Source organism: Lampetra fluviatilis, chromosome 48, assembly GCF_964198595.1.
Source record: "Lampetra fluviatilis chromosome 48, kcLamFluv1.1, whole genome shotgun sequence".
Lineage (NCBI taxonomy): Eukaryota > Metazoa > Chordata > Hyperoartia > Petromyzontiformes > Petromyzontidae > Lampetra > Lampetra fluviatilis.
In genome coordinates, this window is record NC_136322.1 from 9,065,015 (window position 1) to 9,081,808 (window position 16,794).

The 16,794-nt window shown below is 56.7% G+C and overlaps 1 protein-coding gene across 1 annotated transcript in view; it reads left to right on the forward strand.

Annotated features, from left to right (window-relative positions):
* Positions 1-1,722: 1,722 nt before the first annotated feature.
* Positions 1,723-16,794, forward strand: part of LOC144948251 (uncharacterized) — a 21,604-nt gene continuing 6,532 nt past the window's right edge. The window contains exons 1-7 of the mRNA XM_078877674.1: positions 1,723-1,790; positions 5,175-5,256; positions 11,313-11,386; positions 13,800-13,920; positions 14,752-14,862; positions 15,822-15,876; positions 16,503-16,781. Of these exons, the coding sequence (XP_078733800.1) occupies positions 5,176-5,256; positions 11,313-11,386; positions 13,800-13,920; positions 14,752-14,862; positions 15,822-15,876; positions 16,503-16,781 (721 nt within the window). The 5' untranslated portion in view covers positions 1,723-1,790; position 5,175. The remainder of the gene's footprint in view (positions 1,791-5,174; positions 5,257-11,312; positions 11,387-13,799; positions 13,921-14,751; positions 14,863-15,821; positions 15,877-16,502; positions 16,782-16,794) is intronic.

A 16,794-nucleotide genomic window follows, 5' to 3' on the forward strand; every position in this document is an offset into this window, starting at 1 on the left:
CCGAATGACGTCATCGCATGGAGAAAATCTTTTGACTTAAAGCTTTCGTGACTGCAGCAATTTATATTATTGGTTCTTTCAGTAAATTCACGGATAGATAGAAAATTAAAAAATAAAATTAATACTAATTGGGGGAGGGGTGACGTCACCCTGTCAGTACAGAACGAGTGACGTCATCGCACAAAAACAACGTTGGGAGTGACATCACTTTCCATGTACGGCCCGAGTGACGTCATCGCATAGAGAAAATCTTTTGACTTAAAGCTTTCGTGACTGCAGCAATTTATATTCTTGGTTCTTTCGGTAAAGTCACGGATAGATAGAAAATTAAAAAATAAAATTTATAAAAATTGGGGGAGGGGGGATGTGACGTCACCCTGTCAGTTCAGGACGAGTGACGTCATCGCTCGTGTTGTGATCGAAAATTGGGAGTTTTTTATGCACTATCAGTGCATACATTATCAGAGTTATGTTTTTGTTTACATTATGAATGCAGGTATTGTGGTCTATGCAAACATGACTCCTTGTAAAAAGGTGTCATTTTTGTTGCCAGATAGAAGGGTAAAAAAACAAACATCATATTTTACTACTGGCAAATGAGGTTCCAATGGTGTAAATGCTTCACCCCGAGCTCTCATACTCTGATGGTGCATTGTCTTTGAGTTGTGCACCTTTTGGCGTCATCTGGTCCAACACCATGTGAGACTAGGCTCTAAGGAAAGCTGTCTCGGGTGTGGACCAATCAACTTCAAGGACAGTGCATACATTATCAAAGTTATGTTTTTTGTTTGCATTATGAATGCAGGTATTGTGGTCTATGTAAACATGACTCCTTGTAAAAAAGGTGTCAGTTTTGTGGCCAGATGGAAGGGTAAAACACCAATTATCATCTTCTTGGTTCTTTCGGTAAAGTCACGTAGAAGGGAAATAATAAAATAATAAAAATAAAACAATAAAATAATTCTCACGACGTTTCGGCCACAATGCAAGCAGGTCGGTCTGACAGACCTGTTCTTCACCTGAGGACGGCTGCTTGCGTTGTGGCCGAAACGTCGTGAGAATTATTTTATTATGTTTTATTTGTATTATTTTATTATTTCCATTCTACGTGACTTTACCGAAAGAACCAAGAAGATGAATCCCTGCAGTCACGAAATCTTGAAACCAATTATCATATTTTTTAACTGGCAAATGAGGTTCCAATGGTGTTGTTGTATTTGTTAGAACGTGACCCTGACTGCACATCTGTGAGTTGAAAAGCTTTACAGCCCTTCGGATTCCTGCGGTATAAATAAAATAATAAACTTTCCTCACAAATACGTTATCGCGTTGCGTTGTTGTTGTTGCCTGTTCCTCCTCTGCGTAGGCAAGCGGAATAACGATATCGATAATAATGATTTATAATTGTAAACAAAATAAAAAATGACAACTTTTGAACTTTTGTTTCCCACTGCCCCTAGCCAAGATGGTGGCCGCTTTACACATTCCGCAGTGACGTCACTTCCTGTTGGCGCGCCCCTCCAGGCGTCACGTGACGACGCATTCTTCACCGATTTTTCAAATGTTTATTGTTTTTTTTCAACTCCGCTAAAATATAAAAAAAAACACGAACGACCATGAAATAACATCTTTTAAATCTTCCGCTGAAAGTCTAAATAATATAATTTCGTCATCCTTTCCCCATTTTATAAAAATTAAAACTCACCGGAAGTGGGCGTCGAAACCGGATGTAGAGGTGTGACGGGGTCACGTGGTTTTCTCCGTCAGCTACCACCGCAGAATCATTTAAAGTAAGTGCCGCTCCCTTTACGAACATTTACATTTTATTTTAATTACTACGAATACCAACAACGTTCTCTTATAACCATTAAGAACGTTACATTGTTACCAACGTTGCCGCCGTGAGAAAGTTACGAGTTTTATCGGGATAATTTCCTTCTGTGTGTGTTTATGCTCGGCACAGGCGTGGCCCATCGTTTCAGTGTTAATCGCTGAGACTCACTGAGCCAGACTGAGGCTCGCGGAGCCAGACTGAGGCTCGCGGAGCCAGGCTGAGGCTCGCGGAGCCAGGCTGAGGCTCGCGGAGCCAGGCTGAGGCTCGCGGAGCCAGGCTGAGGCTCGCGGAGCCAGGCTGAGGCTCGCGGAGCCAGGCTGAGGCTCGCGGAGCCAGGCTGAGGCTCGCGGAGCCAGGCTGAGGCTCGCGGAGCCAGGCTGAGGCTCGCGGAGCCAGGCTGAGGCTCACGGAGCCAGGCTGAGGCTCACGGAGCCAGGCTGAGGCTCACGGAGCCAGGCTGAGGCTCACGGAGCCAGGCTGAGGCTCACGGAGCCAGGCTGAGGCTCACGGAGCCAGGCTGAGGCTCACGGAGCCAGGCTGGGGCTCACGGAGCCAGGCTGGGGCTCACGGAGCCAGGCTGGGGCTCACGGAGCCAGGCTGGGGCTCACGGAGCCAGGCTGGGGCTCACGGAGCCAGGCTGGGGCTCACGGAGCCAGGCTGGGGCTCACGGAGCCAGGCTGGGGCTCACGGAGCCAGGCTGGGGCTCACGGAGCCAGGCTGGGGCTCACGGAGCCAGGCTGGGGCTCACGGAGCCAGGCTGAGGCTCACTGAGCCAGACTGAGGCTCCTACTACTATAGAGTTCAATGTTAATCGCTGAGGCTCACAGCCAAACTGAGGTTCAGAGAGCCAGACTGAGGCTCACAGAGCCAGACTGAGCCAGACTGAGGCTTGCTGAGCCAGACAGAGGCTCACAGAGCCAGACTGAGGCTTACTGAGCCAGACAGAGACTCACAGAGCCAGACTGAGGCTCACAGAGCCAGGCTGAGGCTCACAGAGCCAGACTGAGGCTTCTACTACTATAGGGTTCAATGTTAATCGCTGAGACTCACAGAGCCAGACTGAGACTCCCTGAGCCAGACTGAGGCTCACGGAGCCAGATTGAGGTTCGCTGAGCCAGACTGAGGCTCACAGAGCCAGAGCCAGAGCCAGACTGAGACTCCCTGAGCCAGACTGAGTCTCACTGAGGCTCACTGAGTCAGACTGAGGCTCCTTACCATAGGTTTCAGATGCTGCTGATTATGATGCTGCTGATGATGACGCTGCTGCTTCTGATGACGATGCTGCTGATGATGATGCTGATGATGATAATGCTGATGATGACGCTGCTGCTGATGATGCTGATGATGATAATGCTGATGATGACGCTGCTGCTGATGATGCTGATGATGCTGCTGCTGCTGATGATGACGCTGCTGTTTCTGATGATGATGCTGCTTCTGATGATGACGCTGCTGCTTCTGCTGATGCTGCTGCTGCTGATGATACTGCTGCTGCTGCTGATGATACTGCTGCTGCTGCTGATGATACTGCTGCTGCTGCTGATGATACTGCTGCTGCTGCTGATGATGACGATGCTGCTTCTGATGCTGCTTCTGATGATGATACTACTGCTGCTGCTACTTCTGCTGATGCTGCTGCTGCTTCTGATGATGACGCTGCTGCTGATGATGATGATGACGCTGCTGATGCTGCTGCTGCTTCTGATGCTGCTGATGCTGCTGCTGATGATGATGACGCTGCTGATGATGATGACGCTGCTGATGATGATGACGCTGCTGATGATGATGACGCTGCTGCTACTGATGACGCTGCTGCTCCTGCTGATGCTACTTCTGCTGATGATGATGATGACGCTGCTGATGATGATGACGATGCTGCTGCTGATAATACTTCTGCTGTTGCTGATGCTGCTGCTGCTGATGCTGCTGCTGCTGACACTGCTGATGATGCTGCTGCTGATGATGATGATGCTGATGATGATGACGATGCTGTTGCTGCTGCTGCTGACACTGCTGATGATGCTGCTGCTGATGATGACGATGCTGCTTCTGATGCTGCTTCTGATGATGATACTACTGCTGCTGCTACTTCTGCTGATGCTGCTGCTGATGCTGCTGCTGCTGCTTCTGATGATGACGCTGCTGATGATGATGCTGCTTCTGCTGCTGCTGATGATGATGATGATGCTGCTTCTGCTGCTGCTGATGATGACGCTGCTGCTGCTGCTGCTGATGATGATGATGACGCTGCTGCTGCTGATGATGATGATGACGCTGCTGCTGATGATGATGATGACGCTGCTGCTACTGATGATGATGATGACGCTGCTGCTGATGATGATGATGACGCTGCTGATGATGATGACGCTGCTGCTACTGATGACGCTGCTGCTCCTGCTGATGCTACTTCTGCTGATGATGATGATGACGCTGCTGCTGATGATGATGATGACGCTGCTGCTGCTGATGATGATGATGACGCTGCTGCTGATGATGATGATGACGCTGCTGATGATGATGACGCTGCTGCTACTGATGACGCTGCTGCTCCTGCTGATGCTACTTCTGCTGATGATGATGATGACGCTGCTGATGATGATGACGATGCTGCTGCTGATGATACTTCTGCTGTTGCTGATGCTGCTGCTGATGCTGCTGATGCTGCTGCTGCTGATGCTGCTGCTGATGCTGCTGCTGCTGCTGATGATGCTGATGCTGATGATGATGCTGCTGCTGCTGCTGCTGATGCTGCTGCTGCTGACACTGCTGATGATGCTGATGCTGATGATGATGCTGCTGATGATGATGATGCTGCTGATGATGATGATGACGATGATGATGACGATGCTGTTGCTGCTGCTGCTGACACTGCTGATGATGCTGCTGCTGATGATGACGATGCTGCTTCTGATGCTGCTTCTGATGATGATACTACTGCTGCTGCTACTTCTGCTGATGCTGCTGCTGATGCTGCTGCTGCTGCTGCTTCTGCTGATGACGCTGCTGATGATGATGCTGCTTCTGCTGCTGCTGATGATGATGATGATGCTGCTTCTGCTGCTGCTGATGATGATGATGACGCTGCTGCTGCTGCTGCTGATGATGATGACGCTGCTGCTGCTGATGATGATGATGACGCTGCTGCTGATGATGATGATGACGCTGCTGCTGCTGCTGATGATGATGACGCTGCTGCTGATGATGATGATGATGACGCTGCTGCTGCTGATGATGATGACGCTGCTGCTGCGGCTGCTGATGATGACGCTGCTGCTGCTGCTGATGATGATGACGCTGCTGCTGCTGCTGATGATGATGATGATGACGTCGCTGGCCGCAGGATGTGGAAGGCGTCCGCTGGACACAAAGTCTCCGTGGACGTGGAGGCTGACGACGACTGGGAGACAGACCCAGACTTCGTGGTGAGACACGCTACACACACGCTACACACACGCTACACACACGCACACGCACGCTACACACGCGCTAGGCACGCACGCTACACACACGCTACACACACGCACACGCACGCTACACACACGCTACACACACGCTACACACACGCTACACACACGCTACACACACGCTACACACACGCTACACACGCACGCGCGCACACGCTACACACGCACACACACACGCGCACACGCACACACCACGCTACACACACGCGCACACGCTACGCACCACGCTACACACACGCTACACACACGCTACACACGCGCACGCACACACCACGCTACACACGCGCTACGCACGCACGCACGCACACACACACACACCACGCTACACACACGCTACACACACGCTACACACGCACACGCACGCACGCTACACACACGCGCACACGCTACGCACGCACGCACACACGCTACACACACGCTACACACACGCTACACACACGCTACACACACACACGCATGCGCACACGCACGCACGCTACACACACGCACACGCACGCTACACACACACACGCATGCGCACACGCACGCACGCTACACACACGCGCACGCACGCTACACACACGCGCACGCACGCTACACACACGCGCACGCACGCTACACACGCGCTACACACACGCTACACACACATGCTACACACACGCTACACACACTACACACACGCACGCACACGCTACACACGCACACTACACACACACTACACACACGCACGCACGCACGCACACGCTACACACGCACACGCACACGCACACTACACACACGCTACACACACGCTACACACGCGCTACACACACGCTACACACACGCTACACACGCACACGCACACTACACACACACTACGCACACGCACACACACGCTACACACACGCTACACACACGCTACACACGCGCTACACACACGCTACACACACGCTACACGCGCTACACACACGCTACACACACACGCTACACACGCGCTACACACGCGCTACACACGCGCTACACACACGCTACACACACTACACACGCTACACACACACTACACACACACTACACACACGCTACACACACGCTACACACGACGCTACACACGCGCTACACACGCTACACACACGCTACACACGCTACACACACTACACACGCTACACACACGCTACACACGCGCTACACACACACTACACACACGCTACACACGCGCTACACACGCGCTACACACACTACACACACGCTACACACACGCTACACACACGCTACACACACTACACACACGCACGCACACGCTACACACGCGCTACACACGCGCTACACACACGCTACACACACGCTACACACACGCGTGCGAACGCACACACACACTACACACACGCTACACACACGCTACACACGCGCTACACACGCTACACACACGCTACACACACGCTACACACACTACACACGCTACACACACGCTACACACACGCTACACGCGCTACACACACGCTACACACACGCTACACGCGCTACACACACGCTACACACACACGCTACACACGCGCTACACACGCGCTACACACGCGCTACACACACGCTACACACACTACACACGCTACACACACACTACACACACACTACACACACGCTACACACACGCTACACACGACGCTACACACGCGCTACACACGCTACACACACGCTACACACACGCTACACACACTACACACGCTACACACACGCTACACACGCGCTACACACACACTACACACACGCTACACACGCGCTACACACGCGCTACACACACTACACACACGCTACACACACGCTACACACACGCTACACACACTACAACAACCGCCATTCGCCACTAAGTGGCGGTGACGTCACCACGATGCTTGTGCCAGGCCATGTGCACCTTGAGGCCACGTGAAGTGTCGAACGCCCGCTGGCAGGAGGTCACGGGGCAGACCCAGGTGCCACGGGTCGACTGACCGAGATGACCGAGATGACTGGCTGATGCACCACCTGTGCCCCCTACTGTGCCAACTTGCTGTGCTTTAGCCACCCGGCGCTCCGCTCGTTGTTGTGAGCGTCGCTCCTCCGCCCTCCGTTGTTGTTGGAGGGCGACTGCCTCCAACTGCCCAGTAGCGTCCTTCACGAGCCTCCTCCACTGAGGCCGATCTTGACACCGCTGGTACCAGTCATCGGCAAGTCCACTCAGCTCCACGTCCTCCTGTACCACATCACTCCATCTCTTCTCTAGCCCGTGCCGCGCCCGTTTAGCCCCCTCGATCCGGCCGAACAAAAGCTGTTTAGGCATGCGGTGGCTGGGCATGCGGGCTACATGACCCAGCCAACGCAGCCTTGCCTGCCGGAGGAGCTCACTGATGGGACTTTGCCCAGATCTTTCAAGGACTTGTGAGCTCCTCACACAATCCAGCCTGGTTAAACCCAGGATGGATCGTAGGCAGGCCAGCCTAACTGTTTCCAACCGGCGAAGATGCTCCACTAGGGGGGTCCACGTTTCGCAAGCATAGAGAAGGGAGGGAATGACCGTGGCCGAGAAGACCTGAAGCTTCGTGCGGAGCGACAGACCAGGTAGCTTCCACACAGCGTTACGCAACCGATGAAAAGATATTGCCGCTCGACTGATTCGGAGTGAGACCTCTGCTGATAAACTGGAGCCGGTCATGAGCACACTGCCCAGGTATGGGAAACTCTCTACTCTCTCCACAACTGCCCCATCACCGATTGGGAGTTGTGGGGGCGGAGTGCCCGATGGTACAAAATACCCAGGCAGGTGCTTAGTTTTGGTGGGGCTGATGGTAAGGCCCCACCTCTTAGTGGCACGCTCCAGTCTCAGCAGCAGCGTCTCCAACTCCTCTTCTGAATGAGCAGCTATTACCAAATCATCGGCATACATAACGTGGTTGACCAATAGGGAGCCATCCCTTGATCGCACCCGGGCGTCGATCAGCCTCCCATTGTATCTGTACCAAATGGTAATTCCCCCGGTACAGCTATTGAAGGCTTCACGAACTACGCAGTCGAAATAGATGTTAAATAATGTGGGAGCCAGAGGACATCCCTGTCGCACCCCAAGGTGTACAGGGAAAGGCTCCGACTCCCGGCCACGTAGTTTTACCCGGGCCCGCTCACCATCATGAAGGTCCTTAATGATCGTGAGCAGAGGGTCAGGGACTCCGAAAGCACGAAGAACAACCCAGAGCCCAGTCCTACTGATGGTATCATAGGCCTTGACCAGGTCAATAAAGCAGAGATGTAGGTCTTTTTGGAATTCCCTACACCTCTGCTGTAGCAGACGGACAGAAAATATGGCATCTGTGCAGGACCGCCCTTTCCTGAAACCACATTGGGGCTCCGCAAGCCTCTCCTCAGCATGCCTAGCAAGGCGATGTTGAATAATCCTTGCCAGGACCTTACCCGGCACACTGAGGAGTGAGATGCCCCTGTAGTTGTTACAGTCGGTACGGTCCCCCTTCTTAAAGAGGGGGACCACCAGGGCATCCTTCCAGTCCTGCGGAACCCGTCCAGTGGTCCAGACTGTTGTTATGATGTCATATAGGGCAGTCTGTGCACAAACGCCACCCTCCCTCAGCATTTCGCCTGGGAGATCATCTCTGCCCGGTGCCTTCCCTGGTCTCAGACTCCGGATCGCCCTCAGTACTTCCTCAACAGCCGGTACCTCAGCCAGCCACTCACAGGGGGTGACCTCTTCCAATATTTGAGGCACCGCAGCCTCAGCAGGGTTATCCCCACTTTGTGCCATGATGTTTTCCTGGCTGAGAGATTTTCCCTCCCCCAGGACCTCACAGAAATGCTCAGCAAATCTGCAAACCTGTTCCTGGGGGTCGGAGATTGGATCACCGTTTTTTCCTCTAATGATGGTAATAGGTGTGGCGCTGCAGGTTACTTTTTTGATGGAGTTAAATAGTGATTTGTGATCGCGGGCCACTGAGGCAGACTCCATCTCCTCAGCAACCCGCGACCACCACCCATCCTTACAGCGCCTCACGGCTCTCCGAACCTCCGAGCGAAGACTGCGGTAAACCTCCTCATTCTCTGACGTGGGATGCTGTAGGCGATGAGAGTGGGCCTGTCGCTTTTTCTCAATTAACCTGAACACCTCCTCCGTCAGCCAGGGTTCCCGGGGAGGTCTGGACCGCGTACCCAAAGCAGCCATTGCAGCTGCATGAGTCACAGTCTTAAACCTCGCCCATTTACCCTCGACATCAGGTGGAGTGGGGGACGATGCCAACCCCAGCTGCAAGCGATGATGAAATTCTCGCTTGCAACTTTCATCAGCTAACTTAGACCAGGCCACTTTTGGTTGGAATGGGATCCTGGGTGTACACCCACCACCGGAGTGGAAGAATGGCAGGCGCATCTTACAGATGACTAGTCGATGGTCAGAGGGCAGATCAGCTCCACGGTAGGTCCTGGTGTCAAGGACATGGGCTCGCATCCGCTGGTCCGTCACTACGTAGTCCAGCAGATGTTCTTGCTTAGACCCGGCATGCATCCATGATGTTGTGTGGATGCGCCGATGCCGGAAGAGCGTGTTGGTAATTACAAGCCCATGGGCTGCACAAAAATCTAGCAGCCTCCTACCGTTATTATTGAGCTGATCTGGCCCATGCCTTCCAATCACTCCAGACCAGGTGCCAGTATCATGACCAACTCGGGCATTGAAGTCACCCAACAAGATGACTCTGTCCCGAGTGGCCACTTTAGCCAGCACCTGTGACAGGAGGTCATAGAAAGCGTCCGACTCATCGGCTTTGCCTGCATCCCTCCACAGATGTTCGTCTTCGGTGGGGGCATAAGTAACCACGACCACCACTCCTCGCCTCTGGTTGATGGGAAGGCGAGCCCAAAGTATCCTGGGGCTTACAGCTTCCCACACCTCACCGCCACGCTCCCACGCCCCCTTCATTCTTTTGTTCAGAAGAAGAGCCACACCCTGTTGTTTGGCAGTCTCCTGCCCCGAGTAGAGGACTGTCCACCCCTCATGGTGGCAGGAGCCAGAACCGGTCCACCGGACCTCCTGAATGCCACAGAGATCCAGGCGGTACCGGTCCAGCTCCCGACAGAGGAGTGGCAGCCTCTCCTCCGCAGTGAGCGTTCGAACATTCCACGTGGCCATCCGCAATGGTTTTTCGTTGTTTCTGGAGGAGCCCCGAGGGTTAAAATTCAATCTCCTGGCTCCGCCAAATGGGGTTTGGCCAGGAAACGTCATAAAAGCCTGACCCCCCGGGGCCTCCGGCACAAGCTTATTAATTACAGGTTTATGTTTACTTCGTAGTTTAGTGGTGGTTAATTGAAGGTGGAGGGGTTACCAGCCCCTCGCACCCGTCCAGAGCCCCCGTTTAGCCACTGTGGTGGTCACAGACGCCATGAGGGGAGAGGCCAATGGGCATTGGCCCTCCCCCCACAGCACTGCCCACGACAATGTTGCCCGTCCGGCACCGCGAGGAGGTAGGAGGTTGTTTTACCGGACTACACACACACTACACACACGCACGCACACGCTACACACGCGCTACACACGCGCTACACACACGCTACACACACGCTACACACACGCGTGCGAACGCACACACGCAAGATGGTGCGCCGTGCCGTTTATTCCATTGGAACCTCATCTGCCAGTAAAAAACAATTGATAATTGTGTTTTTGTACCCTTCTGTCTGGTAACAAAACCGACACCTTTTTAAATCCTTTATATTAAGTTCACTTGCTCGCTTGCTTACGACCGTGCAAATCTTTCGGTCGTTTTTTAACCCACTTCCCGTGATCCAATCGAGCTGACATTTTGCACACAGACTCGTTGTGCGTGACAATTGATTTTCGTGAAAAAAATATATTATATGTAATTACCAATTGCTTAACGCTGGCAGGCAATCATCTGACCCATAGGTGGCAGCCATCTCAAGCCAGAGGACGAGAGGACTCTAGCCGCCACGCATATAAAGGATTTATAGTGACACACTTTGTTTTTACGGGTTTATTTTTTATTTGTGTGTGTGTCTGTGCGCATCAGAACGATGTCTCTGAGAAGGACCAACGCTGGGGGGCGAAGACGGTTGAGGGGTCTGGTCGACAGGAGCACTTCAGGTGAGGAAGAGACTTCGTCATCATCGTCATCATCAACATCGTCATCAACGTCATCATCATCGTCATCATCATCGTCATCATCGTCGTCATCATCGTCATCATCGTCATCATCATCATCATCGTCATCATCGTCATCATCATCATCATCGTCATCATCATCATCGTCGTCATCGTCATCATCATCATCATCGTCATCATCATCATCGTCATCATCATCGTCATCATCATCACCACCACCATCATCACCACCATCATCACCATCATCATCACCATCGTCATCACCACCACCATCATCATCACCATCATCATCACCATCATCATCACCATCATCATCATCATCACCACCACCACCATCATCATCATCGCCGTCATCATAACCATCATCATTCCTCATCCGCCCCCCCTCTCTCCCTGCTACTCATTTTGATCCCTGTCTGCCCGTGTCTCCCCGTGTCTCTCTCCGTGTCTCTCCCCATGTCTCTCTCCCCGTCTCTCTCCGCGTCTCTCCCCGTGTCTCTCCCCATGTCTCTCTCCCCGTCTCTCCCCGTGTCTCTCCCCGTCTCTCCCCGTGTCTCTCCCCATGTCTCTCTCCCCGTCTCTCCCCGTGTCTCTCCCCGTGTCTCCCCGTGTCTCTGTCCCCGTGTCTCTCCCCGTGTCTCTCCCCGTGTCTCTCCCCGTGTCTCTCCCCGTGTCTCTCCCCATGTCTCTCTCCCCGTCTCTCCCCGTGTCTCTCCCCGTCTCTCCCCGTGTCTCTCCCCATGTCTCTCTCCCCGTCTCTCCCCGTGTCTCTCCCCGTGTCTCCCCGTGTCTCTGTCCCCGTGTCTCTCCCCGTGTCTCTCCCCGTGTCTCTCCCCGTGTCTCTCCCCGTGTCTCTCCCCATGTCTCTCTCCCCGTCTCTCCCCGTGTCTCTCCCCGTGTCTCCCCGTGTCTCCCCGTGTCTCTGTCCCCGTGTCTCTCTCCCCGTGTCTCTCTCCCCGTGTCTCTTTCCCCGTGTCTCTCTCCCCCGTGTCTCTCTGTGTCTCCCCGTGTCACTCCATGTCTCCCTGTGTCTCTCTCCCCGTGTCTCTCCCCGTGTCTCTGTCCCCTGTGTCTCTCTGTGTCTCCCCGTGTCACTCCATGTCTCCCTGTGTCTCCCCGTGTCTCTCTCCCTGTGTCTCTCTCCCCGTGTCTCTCCCCGTGTCTCTGTCCCCCGTGTCTCTGTCCTCTGTGTCTCCCCGTGTCTCCCCGTGTCTCCCCGTGTCTCCCCGTGTCTCTGTCCCCGTGTCTCTCTCCCCGTGTCTCTCTTCCCGTGTCTCTCCGTGTCTCCCCGTGTCACTCCATGTCTCCCTGTGTCTCTCTCCCCGTGTCTCTGTCCCCTGTGTCTCTCTGTGTCTCCCCGTGTCACTCCATGTCTCCCTGTGTCTCTCTCCCCGCGTCTCCCCGCGTCACTCCATGTCTCCCCCGCGTCTCCCCGTGTCTCCCGTGTCTCCCCGGTGTCTCCCCCGTGTCTCCCCGCGTCTCCCCGTGTCTCCCCGTGTCTCCCCTTGTCTCCCCGCGTCTCCCCGCGTTTCCCCGCGTCTCCCCGTGTCTCTCTCCCCGTGTCTCCCCGCGTCTCCCCGCGTCTCCCCGCGTCTCCCCGCGTCTCCCTGTGTTTCTCTCCCCGTGTCTCCCCCGCGCCTCCCCGTGTCTCCCCGCGTCTCCCCGTGTTTCCCCGCGTCTCCCCGCGTCTCCCCCGCGTCTCCCACGTCTCCCCGTGTCTCCCCGCGCCTCCCCGTGTCTCCCCGCGTCTCCCCGTGTTTCCCCGCGTCTCCCGCGTCTCCCCGCGTCTCCCACGTCTCCCCGTGTCTCCCCGCGTCTCGCGTGTCTCTCCCTGTCTCCCGCGTCTCCCCGCGTCTCCCCGCGTCTCCCCGCGTCTCCCCGTGTCTCCCCGCGTCTCCCACGTCTCCCCGTGTCTCCCCGCGCCTCCCCGCGTCTCCCCGCGTCTCCCACGTCTCCCCGTGTCTCCCCGCGTCTCCCCGCGTCTCCCCGCGTCTCCCACGTCTCCCCGTGTCTCCCCTTGTCTCCCCGTGTCTCCCCGTGTCTCCCCTTGTCTCCCCGTGTCTCCCCGTGTCTCCCCGTGTCTCCCCTTGTCTCCCCGTGTCTCCCCGTGTCTCCCCTTGTCTCCCCGTGTCTCCCCGTGTCTCCCCGTGTCTCCCCGGCGCCTCCCCGCGTCTCCCCGCGTCTCCCACGTCTCCCCGCGTTCTCCCCGCGTCTCCCCCGCGTCTCCCACGTCTCCCCGTGTCTCCCCCGTGTCTCCCCTTGTCTCCCCGTGTCTCCCCGTGTCTCCCCGTGTCTCCCCTTGTCTCCCCGCGTCTCCCCGCGTCTCCCCGCGTCTCCCCGCGTCTCCCCGTGTCTCCCCGCGTCTCCCCGTGTCTCCGTTGTCCCCGTGTCTCAGCCTGGACGCGCTGCGTGCCGAGGTATCGAGCGAGCACCGCGACCACGCCCAGCGCGACGGGCCCAGCTCCTCACACGGCTACGGGGGTCGCTACGGCGTGGAGACGGACCGCATGGACAAGGTGGGGGTGGGGAGGGGGGTGGGGGGGGGAGGGTGGGGGGGAGGGTGGGGGGGGGGTAGGGGGGTGGGGTGGGGGGGAGACACGGCGTGGGGAGAGGGGGTGGGAGAAAGGGGGGGGAGAGAGAGGGGGGGAGACACGGGGGGGGGTGGAGTGGGGGGGGTGGGGGGGTGGTGGTCGCTACGGCGTGGAGACAGACCGCATGGACAAGGTGGGGGTGGGGGGGGGGAGGGTGGGGGGGGTAGGGGGAGAGGGGGGGGGGAGACACGGGAGAGAGAGGGGGGTGGAGAGGGGTGGGGAGAGGGGTGGGGAGGGTGGGGGGGGTAGGGGGGTGGGGGAGAGGAGAGGAGAGGAGGGGAGGGGGAAACACGGGGGGGGGGGGGTGGGGGGAGAGGGGGGAGGGGTGGGGGGGGGAGGACACGGGGTGGGGAGAGGAGAGGAGGGGGGGGAAACACGGGGGGGGGGGGGGTGGGGGGGAGAGGGGGAGGGTGGGGGGGGAGACACGGGGTGGGGAGAGGGGGGGAGAGAGATGGGGTGGAGAGGGGTGGTTGCTACGGCGGCGTGGAGACGGACCGCATGGACAAGGTGGGGGGGGCGGGGTGGGGGGGGAGGGTGGGGGGGGGTAGGGGGTGGGGGGAGAGGGGGGGGGGAGAGGGGGGTGGGAAGGGGGGGTGGGGAGAAGGGTAGGGTGAGAGACACTCACTGTGTGTCTCTCTCTGTGTGTCCCCTCTCTCTGCGTCTCTCTGCCTGTGTGTGTCTCTCTCTGTCTCTGTCTCTCTCTGCGTCTCTCTCTGCGTGTCTCTCTGCGTCTCTCTCTGTGCGCCGTGTGCGCAGAGTGCCGTGGGACACGAGTACTCGTCCCGGCTGGCTCTGCACTCGTCGCAGACGGACGGCGCTCGTGGCTTCGGGGGTCGCTTCGGAGTGGAGAGCGACCGCGTAGACAAGGTGAGACATGCGGGGAGACGCGGGGAGACGCGGGGAGACGCGGGGAGACGCGGGGAAACGCGGGGAGACGCGGGGAGACGCGGGGAGACGCGGGAGACGCGGGGAGACGCGGGGGAGACACGGGGAGGGAGACACGGGGAGACACGGGGAAAGAGACGCGGGCAGACAGGGATCAAGATGAGTAGCAGGGAGAGAGGGGGGGGCGGATGAGGAATGATGATGGCGATGATGATCGTGGTGTTGATGCTGATGGTGGTGATGGTGATGATGATGATCGTGGTGGTAATGTTGGTGATGCTGGTGATGATGATGGTGGTGATGATGGGGGGTTCACGATGGCCGTGTGGGTGGCGGTGGGTGGGGGTTCACGGGTGGCCGTGTGGGTGGGTGGGGTTCACGGTGGCCGTGTGGGTGGGTGGGGTTCACGACGGCCGTGTGGGTGGGTGGGGTTCACGACGGCCGTGTGGGTGGGTGGCCGTGTGGGTGGGTGGGGTTCACGATGGCCGTTGTGGGTGGGTGGGGTTCACGATGGCCGTGTGGGTGGGGGTTCACGATGGCCGTGTGGGTGGGTGGGGTTCACGATGGCCGTGTGGGTGGGGTTCACGATGGCCGTGTGGGTGGGTGGGGTTCACGATGGCCGTGTGGGTGGGTGGTGGCCGTGTGGGTGGGTGGGGTTCACGATAGCCGTGTGGGGTGGGTGGGCCGTGTGGGTGGGTGGGGTTCACGATGGCCGTGTGGGTGGGGGTCACCCCCATCAACACCGGTGACGATTATCTGAACCGATCCTGGGCCCTCCCCTAGGTCGCCTCGGCCTGAAATGAGTACCTGGTGTAGCGGTGTGTGGTAAACATCGCCGCTAGGGGAGACAAAGTCGGCCGGGTGCGTGGTGCTGGCCTGGTGCACTTGCCCCGACAGTCTGTTGAGGCTACACGGGGGATCTTTGTCTTTGTGTTCGGCAGGCGGCTCTGGGCTTTGAGTACAAGGCCAAGGCGGAGAAGCACGTGTCTCAGAAAGGTGACAAACCCCCTGAGTCGTGGTCATTGTCAACATCACCATCATCACCATCGTTATCATCACAATCATCATCATCACAATCATCATCATCACAATCATCATCATCACAATCATCAACATCACAATCATCAACATCACCTTCATCACCATCATCATAATCATCGCCATCCGCCATCATCACCATCATCACCATCATCACCCCCCATCATCATCCCCCATCATCACCATCGTCATCAACATCACCCCCATCATCATCACCATCATCGTCATCATCGTCATCATCATCGTCATCATCGCCATCATCACCATCGTCATCATCACCCCCATCACCACCATCATCATCACCATAATCATCAACATCATCATCACCACCGTCATCATCACCATCATCACCATCATTACCATCATCATCGTCGTCGTCATCATCATCACCCCCATCATTGCCATCGTCATCATCGCCATGGTCACCATCATCATCACCCCCATCACCCCCATCGTCACCATCGTCATCGTCACCATCGTCACCATCGTCATCATCACCCGCAGTCGCTGCGAAACAGCACTTGCCCCTGCAGTGGGTGGAGGCTAAGCTGGGAGGGGGGGGACCCCCTTTGTCTTTGTGGCAGACTACGCTCAGGGCTTCGGGGGCAAGTTTGGCGTGCAGAGCGACCGCGTGGACAAGGTGGCGCACGGCTGGGAGCACAAGGAGAAGGTGGCACAGCACGAATCACAGACAGGTGCGGAGAGACACGGGGAGAGAGACACGTGGGGAAAGGAGAGACACGGGGACAGGGAGAGACACGGGGGGAGAGGGAGAGACGTGGGGAGAGACACGGGGAGAGGGAGAGACACGGGAGAGAGGGAGAGACACAGGGAGACACGGGGAGACACGTGGGAGGAGACACGCGGGGGGGAGAC